At 37.2% G+C, this 12,209-nt stretch overlaps 2 protein-coding genes across 6 annotated transcripts; one reads left to right on the top strand and one right to left on the bottom strand.

Moving 5' to 3' along the window:
* The first annotated feature begins 720 nt into the window (after nt 1–720).
* Nucleotides 721–5,196, top strand: bco2b (beta-carotene oxygenase 2b). Its single transcript, XM_066679858.1, has 10 exons — nt 721–943; nt 1,119–1,228; nt 1,359–1,461; nt 1,597–1,725; nt 1,938–2,098; nt 2,253–2,420; nt 3,585–3,722; nt 3,804–3,986; nt 4,099–4,209; nt 5,080–5,196. The coding sequence occupies exons 1-10, from the start codon at nt 736–738 to the stop codon at nt 5,194–5,196; spliced, it is 1,428 nt and encodes a 475-aa protein (XP_066535955.1). The 5' UTR covers nt 721–735.
* A 134-nt stretch (nt 5,197–5,330) lies between these two features.
* LOC136705999 (testis-expressed protein 12-like) lies at nt 5,331–11,199 on the bottom strand. 5 transcript variants are annotated; one of them, XM_066679886.1, is made up of 6 exons: nt 10,123–10,395; nt 9,911–10,019; nt 8,286–8,373; nt 7,124–7,229; nt 6,850–6,901; nt 5,374–5,875 (listed from the first exon to the last, which is right to left on the bottom strand). In XM_066679886.1, exons 3-6 carry the CDS (start codon nt 8,355–8,357, stop codon nt 5,731–5,733), a joined length of 375 nt encoding a protein of 124 aa, XP_066535983.1. In that variant the 5' UTR covers nt 8,358–8,373; nt 9,911–10,019; nt 10,123–10,395; the 3' UTR covers nt 5,374–5,730. The 5 variants fall into 5 exon arrangements, with proteins under 5 accessions (XP_066535967.1, XP_066536002.1, XP_066535983.1 ...); XM_066679870.1 differs by lacking the exons at nt 9,911–10,019; nt 10,123–10,395 and adding an exon at nt 11,149–11,199 and having other exon boundaries at nt 5,331–5,875; XM_066679905.1 differs by lacking the exons at nt 9,911–10,019; nt 10,123–10,395 and adding an exon at nt 10,825–10,958 and having other exon boundaries at nt 5,373–5,875.
* Nucleotides 11,200–12,209: the final 1,010 nt, after the last annotated feature.

The following is a 12,209-nucleotide window of genomic DNA, read 5'->3' as shown; positions in this document are numbered from 1 at the left end:
TGTGGAATCTTCACAGTTAATAGTAATAATAATTCAGTATACATTCAAGGACAAACGTACATGTGTATCTTAAAAACTTCTCAACCAAGTCCATATATCACGACCATTAATCACAAATCACTAATCATTCCACATTGATCAAGATACTGAAGTGATGCATTGCACATAATCTAATTAATAAAACTACTCTCGGACACTTACAGAGCCTTATTCAGTGTTGTGTAAGCGTCACATGGATGAGGAAGACTTGCACAGCATATAAGACAGCCTCTCTCAAATTCTCTCTCCAATATTCAGAAGACATTAAGATGAAAATCAGCAAGCCAACCAGAAGCACAATGAACTATGATGGTCCACGTAAGCTGTGATATTCTTGATTGTATTGAAATATGCATACAAGCAACATGCAAATATTCGTTTTAAGGTTCTTTCCTCCCCAACAGACCGGAGTAAGAACAAGAACCAGTATTTCACAGATGTGCATGGTTTACCATGCATCGAAAAGCTGGTGTCTTCTGTGGATGAGACAAAGCAGCCCATCTCCACCAAAATCAAAGGTACTATTCCTTCTTGGATTCATGGAAACTTCCTCAGGAATGGACCTGGAAAGTTTGAGTTTGGAAACACCCAGTGAGTACTATTAATATTCTTTAGTTTACTATAACTGTCACTATGTTATCATCCCCAATTTGGTGAAACAATCTGCTCCTCAGATTCAACCACTGGTTTGATGGAATGGCTCTTATGCATCAGTTCAGAATTGAAGGTGGAATAGTGACCTACAAGAGTCGCTTCTTGAAGAGTGACTGCTACAAGGAAAATGTTGAGAACAACCGCATCGTGGTGTCTGAATTTGGCACACTCGCCATGCCAGACCCATGCAAGAACTTCTTCCAGCGATTCCTGTCCCGCTTTGAGAGGCAAAGTAAGAACACAGCTTACATCAGAATCTGCTTTTATTAACCTCTGCTTACCATGAGCATGCTTCATCTCCACTCATATGGTGCAGCCAAAACAACAGCATAAATCACTCTAACAGCAGAGACATCAGAATCTATGCAAAAAATAGGTGTTGATATCCCAAGCAAGTTTTAAATGTTTCCCTCTTTCAGAACCATCAGACAATGCAAGTGTAAGTTTTGTCCAGTATAAAGGAGACTACTATGTCAGCACAGAAACAAATTTCATGCACAAAATTGATCCACAGACCCTGGAGACCAAGGAAAAGGTAAGGACACCAAATCTCTAAGTTTAATACTGGCCTAATAATTTCTGACATTAAAAGTGAAATTATAAGGTCTTTATATTAATAATCATCTTGTCCTAATGTGTAAATGTTTTTCTTTTTTTTGTAACAGGTGGATTGGAGTAAGTTTATTGCTATCAATGGAGCAACAGCTCACCCTCATACAGATCCTGATGGAACTACATACAATATGGGCAACTCTTATAATTCTAAAGGTCAGTTTTTAGATTTGCTGTCGATTGAAACTCACAGTGCTGTTTAGAATGAAAGGCAGTATTTAGCTTAGACAATCTTTGAGATTAGGTTTTTAGCAAAAACAAAAATACTAAGTCTTTCTCATTTACTTTTAGGTGCATCTTACAATATCATCAGAGTGCCTCCAGAGAAGTCTGGTCCAAATGACACATTGGAGGGAGCCACAGTTATATGCACCATTCCATCTGGGGACAGAACAAAACCCTCATACTACCACAGTTTTGGTGAGTCGTCCAGTGTACCAATAAGAATCTTGGGCAAGACTCCTAATGCTACATTCAGCTACTTTTGTAACATGATTTAAAATTGTAATTGGCTCCGTATTAATATCTGCCGCCAAATGCTTTAAAGACTTTAATTAATTCCTTTTTTTGTACTTAGTTTTCGATATGAAAGTGGTACTTTTGGTTCAGAACATATACGTATATAATTTCAGCTATATCAGAGAATTATGTGGTGTTCATTGAGCAGCCAATCAGAATTGACCTGCTAAAAATTGTGACGGGGAAAATGCGAGGGAAAGGCATCAGTGACGGTGTATACTGGGACCCTGAAAAGACAACAGTTTTCCATGTGATCAACAAGCACAATGGAAAGGTACAGAGAAGAATTAAAGTTGAATTAATGTTAGTTAACAGTTGCAAATTTAAACAGCTGTGATAACTTTAAACTTATATGTAGTTTTGACAAAGAAATCATATTAAGAATGTTGACAAGGATGAGTAAATAACTAAATCCTATTCTTTTATAGCCGAGTCCCATCAAATACTACGCCACTCCATTTTCCACCTTTCATCAGATCAACTGTTATGAGGAAAATGGTTTCCTTATCATGGATATGTGTTGCTCTGATGATGGCAACGCTATCAACAATTTCTTGATTCAGAATCTTCGAAAATCTGGGGAAGCTCTTGATGAGGTATAACATTTGCTAAAATGTAAACTGATTAGTCATAACAATAAAGCCACCTCCTTGGTTTTACACTCACAATCCATTCTCAGCACTGCACTTACACTGCACTATACTGGTGGGGATGGTGTGTGTTGTGTTGCTATGAGAGGATCAGGCATGGCAGTGCTGCTGGAGTATTTATACCCTGACCACTGTATTATACACACCTACCTTGTTTTTCCACCTTGTAGATGAAATGTAAGAGACAGTAGCTTAATGGTTGCACCAGGGCTTGTTATCCTCTAGTCTTTCATCAGTGGTCTAAGGATGCTGCCTTGGAAATGTTTAGATAGCAGACTACTCTCGGTTCAGGAGTGACACTATAATGTTTACAAGTTCCTGCAGTGCTGCTGTGTCCGATCCACTTATACCATAGCAACACATACTAACACACTACCACCAGACTCACAGCAGTGCTGAGAATGATCCACCAGCCAAATAATATCTGCCCTCTTGTGGTCTGGACCTTTGACAAACAGTGTGAAAACTACTGTGCATTAATGGACAATGAGTTTCAAAACAAAAAGATCACCAATAGACTATAATAGGAATGACCTAGTAGTATTAGTATTGAGTTAACGTTTTACAAGTAACACATTTGCATTCCCAGCCCATTCTGTTGCCAAAGCCACAACTCAAATTATGAAGTCATGCCATTACCTGTTCTTCAACGGGCTTTACAGGTATATTTAAGGGAACATAATATGAGTGAATTTTTGAAGGCATTAGCAAATGCATTTGGGCAACTGGAATGTCTGCCCACCCACAAACTGTGAAAAAATACAACCAAGTCATTTTTTTTTTATTTGCCTAAGTCTGAAATGTTGGCTATAATGGGTCATTTTGATTTTGTGTTATTGTGTATGTCTTTTGTATATAGCAAGCACTCAAGGCACTTGTCCTGCCTTCAGAGGTTTAAACAGAGGTTAAACAGAGGAAAACAAGCAAGAACATAGAAATAAGAGTACTGGTTATATCTGGAGAAAGAGAATAAAGAGAACCAAGCCAAAATGACTAAAAATCAATGTTACACTCCTTGATTCTCACTCCTGGGCTCTGGTGTTGAACTGAGCTATGGCTCATATAAAAGCACTGGAGCTGAAATGCAACTCTGTATGCTTCTGTGAACAGGTCTATAACACAATTTGCAGAACATTTCCACGAAGATTTGTGCTGCCACTCATTGTGGGGAACAACACACCTTGCGAGTTAAATTTGAACACCAGACAAGAAAGCACAGCAACTGCCATCAAAACAGGCAAGAACAAGGTTGGTTTATGTTATTACATATAAATGACAAAGCTTTGTACAGCTGCTGAAAATATGTAAACACACTGAAATATTTTACAGGTTTACTGTACACATGAAGACCTTCATGGTGATGATCTCCAGGAATATGGTGGCCTGGAATTCCCACAAATTAACTACACAAAATATAACACCCATCCCTACCGTTACTTCTACGCCTGTGGTTTTAGGCACCTGGTAGGAGACTCCCTCATTAAGACTGACCTTCAAGACAAACACATGAAGGTTAGTTATGGATTTCATTACATGAACAGCATCACCTAGTACCACCAGTGTGTGTGTGTGTGTGTGTTGTCCACTGATAGACAAGTTAATTTAAGAAACTTTGATATTACAGATTTGGCAGCAGCCAGGGTATTACCCTTCGGAGCCAGTCTTTGTCCCTTCACCCAATGCTGTGGAGGAGGATGATGGAGTTATTCTCTCAGTGGTTATAACTCCTAATAAGGTAGGCAAAATTGTTCTTTTCCTCCTAAATCGGTTTACAATATATTAATATAGCCATTATATATTATATATCATGCAAAATCTGATATGTGAATTATTATTATGGAATTTCATTATGAATGGGTCAATAACAACGGTTTTAAATAATTTACGGTTCAAGTTACTATTTTGGAGGTAAAAATTCTTAATGGTGTGATTAAAAATGCCCAGGTTACTATGATATTGGCTAAAGATTGAAAAGTTCAAAATGACTTTGAAAAAAAATTTATTATTGGGGCTTGAAAGACAGGAAGCCAGTAGATTTTTAGATATGAGCAGCTGTGTTATATTTGTATTTAAATCTGCATAAAAATATCTGAAAACTATCATCAAAACAATAATACTTAAGGATCAGTGCGATATGAAAGGAAAAACTTGTGACTGAGAAATCCAATGCAAGATGTGATCGAGCATAAACAATCTGCATAGATAGGAATATTGTAGCATCCTTCTCTAGGGAAATAGTTCATAAATCCCTCATTATAAAGACAAACGTACATTTGAGACTTCACTGCCAAAGACCCCTATCTAATATGGAAAACAAATGATATGGTCACACAAGCCTAGCTTCCATCTATTTTTAAAAGTGGGTGAATTAGCATCATCTAATTAAGAGAATTTCAATGGAAAATCCAATTCAAACTAGATCTAATCCCTGTCTGGGAATTAAGGGTTGCTTAGGGCTGTTTTTGTCCTGTAACATACGCCCTCGTAACACAAACTCTATATATATATATATACATATATGTATGTGTGTGTGTGTGTGTGTGTATACACAGATGAGCAGAATTCAGCTAATAATCTTTAACAATATGAATACAATTCTTCACAGGATAAGAGCACTTTCCTGTTGGTGCTGGATGCAAAAGACTTTGAGGAACTGGGCCGAGCCGAGGTGCCTGTCAACATTCCGTATGGCTTCCACGGAGCTTTTCAAGCTGGAATCTGAAGAACATTAATGAGATTCCACACACAGACGCTTCAGTTACCGCCAGGAGTCTGGCATCTTAGCGATTTGGTGAACAGATGGTATTCTGAAAATTTATTTTAACAATCAATACCTATTACAAAGCAAACAAAACTATTCAAAATTGGATCTTCAATCCCATCTGGGTTGCATGCCTGAAAGAGATAAACTACAACATAATACTGAACTTTTTTTTTTAATTTAATACTTTTACATATAGTCTTTTTAAGCAAAATAAAATGTCTATGAAGTGAATTTTTGATCTTATGTCACTATGTAATTTTATTCTTGGCAAAACAGCAAAAACACTAAACTTTTCTTTCAAAGGTTCTTGAAGAACAGATTACTGTGCAGAAATACAACATAAATATCATGAAACATAACATAAAATGTGATAAACGTATTGTAAAATCAAGTATGTCCCAGACACCTAAAACTGAGAAATCTGAGAATTGAAACCAAATCAAACAAACTCTTCTGGTGTATTTTTCTCCTCCCTTTTCAGAAGCCATAAATCTATCCCTGTAGTTTGTCTGAGATAATAGACAAAGACCGCCTCAGATGCTCCTTCTTCTCTTTAAGTGATGATTCCAAGCTCATGGCCTCAGAGAGTATGTTCTCCAGTTCCTCAGTCTGTAAGGCATCCATTGCTGCTCTCTCTCTGAGGTGGGCAGGAACAATGAGAAACAGGTTAATGAGATCAGTAAGGAGAAAGTGAAGGAATGTATATAGAGACAAGCAGAGTGACTTTCAAAAATATGAAAGAAAACTCTATGCCATTATAACTCTTAATATAATGGCATATATTAAGATATCACTGGTACATTTATAAAATGACACTGGATAAATGATTAAACAGTAATGTTTACATTAGAAATATTATATCATTAACTATAAAGTTATGTTAAATTAAGTCTATCTTGCCCACTGTCAATTGTCATTTCTAGCACGGTGGTGGTGGGGGGGGGCGGGGGTCGTGGCTTGTGAATTGGTCAAAGCATTCACGAGTTACACTCAAATTCCTGGCCTTGAAAACTGTATTGCCATTTAGTGGCTATATTATGTCCAAATGCCAGTCTGCTTTGATACATTTTTGTGATTATTTTGAAATAAAAACCTTTAGACAAACTTCAAAAACATCTTTGAATTATTATACAAAGATGGCAGAGCAGAGCAAAGAGGCCACGAATAAATATGCTTTCATCCGTCTTTTAAACCCTTGGTGCAGCCTGACACAGTGAATGCCATATAATTAAGCCTTTTTCTATGTTTAATAAGAAAAGACGACATGCGTAGGACGAGTAATATTCAGTTCTAGTTCTGAAGGGCCAGTGTTTGGCATAGTTTGGCAATTTTCATACCAAATCTATGTTCTTGTGTAGTTTTACTTGTGAACTACTCCCACATTTCTTGTAGATTTTCACTCTGGAGCTTCCAAGATGATAATAAGCAACACTTTTATTCTGGTTGTCATTTAGGTAATGCACTCAGGTGATGCTGGGTAAATTTTAATTTCTGCAGGTACTGTATATACTGCAATTCCATAACAAAAACAATGGATACTGGCATCTGCTGACAAGTCCCACTAGGGTGCATCCCTTAAAACCCTGGACATTACTGTTTGTGTGCTCTTACCTTAAGACCTCTGAGTAATTTGAAAACATGAGATTGATCTCCATGACAGCATCTAAAACATGATGAGAAATAAACACACAAAAGTTAAACAAAAAAAGTTATATTTCAAACACAAAAGTGTTTATTTCCCTAATCATTTCATCTGGTCATCATGGTAAGTACACAGGCTAGAACAAAGGAGACTAAAATGTTTCATGGAGCAGATGTATTTAATGATAGCATTGTACGGCCTATTCTATGAAACTCAAAACACTGACGATGAAATTGAACAAACCTGCCCATGCTGTTTCAAAACCATTTGTCACAGAAGGTGATTTGGTGCAGTGCCCCTTCATCTTCTTTGCTGGGGAATTCGCTGAATATGTATCTGCATGTTCAACCTATATGATATATAATGTATTTAGAAACAAAACTATGCACTGCTTGACACATTTTATTGTGTTTCCAGTGCTTACTCTGAAATGTCAAATTTCATTTAGATTTATACGAAGGTTGGCCCTCCTCATAGCTCACTGGGCAGTTCTAGTAATATTGCATCATCTTACCAATTTTAAACATTCATTCATTATCTGTAACCGCTTATCCAATTCAGGGTCGCAGTGGGTCCAGAGCCTACCTGGAATCATTGGGCGCAAGGCAGGAATACACCCTGGAGGGGGCGCCAGTCCTTCACAGGGTGACACACACTCACATTCACTCACACCTACGGACACTTTTGAGTCGCCAATCCACCTGCAACGTGTGTTTTTGGACTGTGGGAGGAAACCGGAGCACCCGGAGGAAACCCACACGGACACGAGGAGAACACACCAACTCCTCACAGACAGTCACCCAGAGCGGGAATCCAACCCACAACCTCCAGGCCCCTGGAGCTGTGTGACTGCGACACTACCTGCTGCGCCACCATGCCACCTAATTTTAAACATATTCATTTTTATTAAATATATTGCTTTTTTTGTTTTGTTTTATTATTGTTAATCTGTTTAGACTGAATATGGAATAATCATTGCATTATTAAACCGTAGTAAATTCATTCATTTATTCATTCATTGTCTGTAACCTCTTGTCCAGTTCAGGTCCGCAGTGGGTCTGGAGCCTACCAGGAATCACTAGGTGCAAGATAAGAACACACACTGGAGGGGGCGCCAGTCCTTCACAGGTCTCACACACACGCACACACTCACACCTATGGACACTTTTTAGTCACCAATCCACCTACCAACGTGTGTTTTTGGACTGTGGGAGGAAACTGGAGCACCCGGAGGAAACAGGGACACAGGGAGAACACACCAAACCCCTCACAGACAGTCACCTGGAGCGGGACTTTAACCCACAATCTCCAGGTCCCTTTTTATTATTTGAAACAATAAATAATAAATCCTGTCATTAGAACAAATTTATCTATTGTTTTTAATATTTTCATAATAAAAACATACCTCTGCCAACTTCATTTTAGGTCCTTTGATATCTGTGTGCCTGAGTGTCACTGGTGAACCTGTACAAGTCATTGTTCTCAGTTTTTTCCTGTTTGAGAAAAGACATGCAAATGACCCAAAAAACTCAAGAAAAGTGTCATCAAATACCACTTACTGCCTTTATAGGTTTCTCAGCAGATGTGGGTTGTACCTAGTCCAATTTCATTACTTACTTTATAAATGCTAAAATATATTTGAGAAAATAAAATGACCTGCTGTATTTACATCTATTTTCAACCTTTTTTTTTCAAGGTGATTTAATAATATTATTTTGGTCAAAGCTGTTAATTTTGAACTTTGGCATTTTATTTTAAACCAAAAATCATCCCAAAGAGACCAATTCTGCCTAATTTATTTCAGTTCTTGATCCCAGTTTAATGATGCAACACTCTACACATAGTTGTGTTTCTCTACTCTACAAACCTGTCCCAGCACACAACAAGCTTTTTTCATTAATTAGACTACTGAATATAATCAACTGCTCCAGAAGAGACACAGGCACAGAAATCACAATGTGAAAGTGATTTAAATAACAAATCTGTTAAAGCTGTTTTTGTTCATATTTAATTACAACCCATATTATTTAGTTATGCTGCTGTCAGTACCTACAAAAACTGGTCCAATTAAGCAACTGATGATAGTCATCATGGCCACTTAATTTTAACTGATGTGTGTCGGGGCTGATCCATCAAAAGAGCTACTGAAAAACATAGCTAGCACATCTGGCTGAATAAGTTTATGTTAGAGACCAGTTAGCCTTTGTAACCATGCACATCAGTGAATCTTGGGAATCCATGACCCTGTCTCTGGCTCACTGGTTGTCCTTCCTTGAACAACCTTTGTAGGTATTAACCACTGCACATCAGGAACACCAAACAAGACCTGTTTGGTGACCATCACATTGTTGGCCAAAGCTGCTGAGTTCCTTATACAGTGGAACCTCTACTAACGAACTCCTATACTAATGAACTTTTCCAAGATACGAACCACATTAGAATTTTTTTGCCTCCACCAACGAACCATGACTCTAGAAACGAACCCGAGCCTCAGCCGAGCCGGCGGCTGGAAATGGCCACTGACCCCAATAGGCGAGTCTCCCAGCGCGGCCAGACTTGAGTCATTGACCCTTTTTCTCTGGACCCTCGAGGTTTTAAGATTAGCAAATTGTGGTTTTAGCAACTTAGCATTAGTGTAAATAACATCGAAATTCGTGCTAAGTTAAGCCGTATGTACGCTTCGTCTCCCCACATTCACCCGCCGACTCTCCGTTATCCCCCCCTACCCCGCACCTCCCGTCATACAGCCAGGGCCTGTGTTACTCCTCCAGACAGTCGTCACGTCTTCAAGGTAGCGATATGTAACCACTTAAAACTTTTTTATTTCTTTTTTATTACTGTTATCACTGTATTTCTTTTTTATTTTTAGTAATGTCATGTGTATATTTTTTTTTTTTACTAATTTGAGAGTTTTATAAATATATATCAGTGCAAAAAGGGTGACTTTCGGGTTGGGCTGAAACGCATTAATTGCTTTTCCAATATTTTAAATGGGGAAAATTGACTCGAGAAATGAACTTTTCCACTTACGAACAGGGTCATGGAACGGATTAAGTTCGTAGGTAGAGGTTCCACTACTTGCATTTTTCCTCTGTCTGTTGAAATGACTGTTCATCTGCTGATTAATTTATCCCACCTCCTATGCAATTATTAGACATAATACATAGCAAGGGATAGCTGTTTAACACAGTTACAATAATTAAGAAGATTTGAAATTTAGTCCTGACAAATATATTTCCTACCTGACACTAATAATATATATCGTGCTGCAAAGCAGGTAAAAAAAAGAGATGATGGAGTTTCTGCTTTGGTTTTCGGAGCTAAACCCCCACAGGCTGCAGTCACAGTCAGTTGTATATTAATGTTACAGTAAACTTCAGCTAGGGTCGGTAACAGTAGTGCCCGTGTTTTTATTCAATACTAATACGAAGTAAAGGTAATATAAAAATATAATATAATACATGTAAAAAAATCTAACTTCCTCCGCCAAAAAATGTAGTTCCACACAGCGGGCTTGTTGCCATGCAACGAGGACAAATGCTGTTGTTTTCTGTGGCGCCAAAGCCAAGCTGCCTCTGCTACAGAGCATTACTTAACGGTTTTAAACTGTACACGTAAAACATATGCAAATATTAAAACTAAGATTGCACTCATTGCTTTTAAACAGAGTTTTTTTTTTTGTTTGAATATAGTTATCTACCTTGTCGTTCATTCAGTTCGGTCTTACACTGACTGCTGTTGTCGTGGTAGCTAGATAACTAGCTAGCTAACCTACATAGAAATCTGTGTAGGGATATCTTTCACACAAGCTCTAATCACAAATGGATTAGAGCTTTAAAGCTTTAACTAGTATATATAAAACTTCCGTGACTTGGGTTTAATGTTTAGTGTAATTTGCTTAAGGAACACTGAGCTAGGTCCTTAAACTTTCTCCTCACATCTACCTTAAAATCTGTTTCAGTAGAAAGAGCGACAATAATCCTTAACTGTAAATTGGGTTTCACCACATGACTGTTGCTGAATGTCAGGCTGAACCCTTTTAAGGATATTTAAGTATTTAAGGAACCCTTTTACGTCCCTTCTTATTAAAATATTGGAACGACATAATAAGGCGTGGGAATAATTAATAATGTTAAGATATTTTTATCTCGTTCCTCCACCTTTTTAAATCATACCCACGCCTCAGTTGTTGTAATGTATAATTTATCTGAGAGGGATGTCACCAACAGAGGTCTATGGAATATAAATTGTTGTGGTGAAAGGTTTACCTTGCGAAACCATTAGTAGCTTTTATCATTGTTTTTATTTTAATGTGCAATTTTCTACTACAGTAAACTGACCACTAGATGGCGATGTTGATTACAAAACTCAGCAGCTCAGTGAACACTAAAGACAATTGTTGAGGCCAAGACTTCAGATTGTGTCAATAAATTAATACTTTTACATTTTGTACACACACACACACACACACATATATATATATATATATATATATATATAATTTTAAATATTTTTCCAACCAGGGTTAATAAAAAATATATATATATATATATATATATATATATATTTTTTTTTTTATTAACCCTTGTTGGAAAAATATTTAAAATTATTTATTTGTCAATTTGATCTAAGTCAACTTGTTCTATGTAACTCCATTTACCAGGAGTTATGGGTGCTGTGATTCATGGAGTTGCTTTTTGGTTATGTTGTGTGCAGCTTTTTGTATTTGCCACATAAAAACAAGAACTACAAAGAACAAGAAGCAAAAGCAGTTCAGGCAGGATTAACTGTTGATAAAGCTTGCTTTAAAATAGTGGCTCAAAGAGCATTGAACAATGAATTGAAATATTACAACTGAACTTAACATACCCTCCTTTGGCTCAATTTTATTTCTTTCCATCTTTGATACTTTAAAATACATTTCAGTTCTGCAACTGTTTGATCATTTGCATTGTGTGTACAGAAGAAGCAGCATCACTTTTGCATTATACTGATATAAGGGAAATAAAACCAGATAAGAGATGTACTCTCCTTGAACTCACATATCTCATAAAACTGTGCATAAAACATGCATAACATTTTAACAACATTTTATTCCAGGTGAATAAAATGTACCAAACAGTTTAGGTACATATTGCCACAATATCATCTTTATAGATACAGTCTGGGTGTTTCCTCAGCCAATATTTCCTCTGAAATTATGGATATTAAGTGTTTAGCTCCCTTTGCTGTAGTAACAAATTCTACTGGGGGGTTTCATTAGATGCTGAAACATTTCTGTGAGGATTTAGTGGCATTCAGCTAAAAGAGTTCCATTACTCCTGGCAAA

Source organism: Hoplias malabaricus, chromosome 1, assembly GCF_029633855.1.
Source record: "Hoplias malabaricus isolate fHopMal1 chromosome 1, fHopMal1.hap1, whole genome shotgun sequence".
Classification (NCBI taxonomy): domain Eukaryota; kingdom Metazoa; phylum Chordata; class Actinopteri; order Characiformes; family Erythrinidae; genus Hoplias; species Hoplias malabaricus.
Note: the sequence above shows the minus strand (reverse complement) of the source record. Positions and strands in the feature narration are given on the sequence as shown.

What these genes read in the sequence shown, in the direction of transcription:
- bco2b (XM_066679858.1), top strand. Translation starts at nt 736, where the DNA reads ATGGCTCTTATGCATCAGTTCAGAATTGAAGGTGGAATAGTGACCTAC. An exon ending in CAACTCTTATAATTCTAAAG is followed by an intron (nt 1,462 to 1,596) that starts GTCAGTTTTTAG and finishes ATTTACTTTTAG; the next exon opens with GTGCATCTTACAATATCATC. An exon ending in CTCATACTACCACAGTTTTG is followed by an intron (nt 1,726 to 1,937) that starts GTGAGTCGTCCA and finishes ATATAATTTCAG; the next exon opens with CTATATCAGAGAATTATGTG.
- LOC136705999 (XM_066679870.1), bottom strand. Translation starts at nt 11,177, where the DNA reads ATGATAAAAGCTACTAATGGTTTCGCAAG. An exon ending in GCTACTAATGGTTTCGCAAG is followed by an intron (nt 8,374 to 11,148) that starts GTAAACCTTTCA and finishes TTTCTCAAACAG; the next exon opens with GAAAAAACTGAGAACAATGA. An exon ending in CTAAAATGAAGTTGGCAGAG is followed by an intron (nt 7,230 to 8,285) that starts GTATGTTTTTAT and finishes TATATCATATAG; the next exon opens with GTTGAACATGCAGATACATA.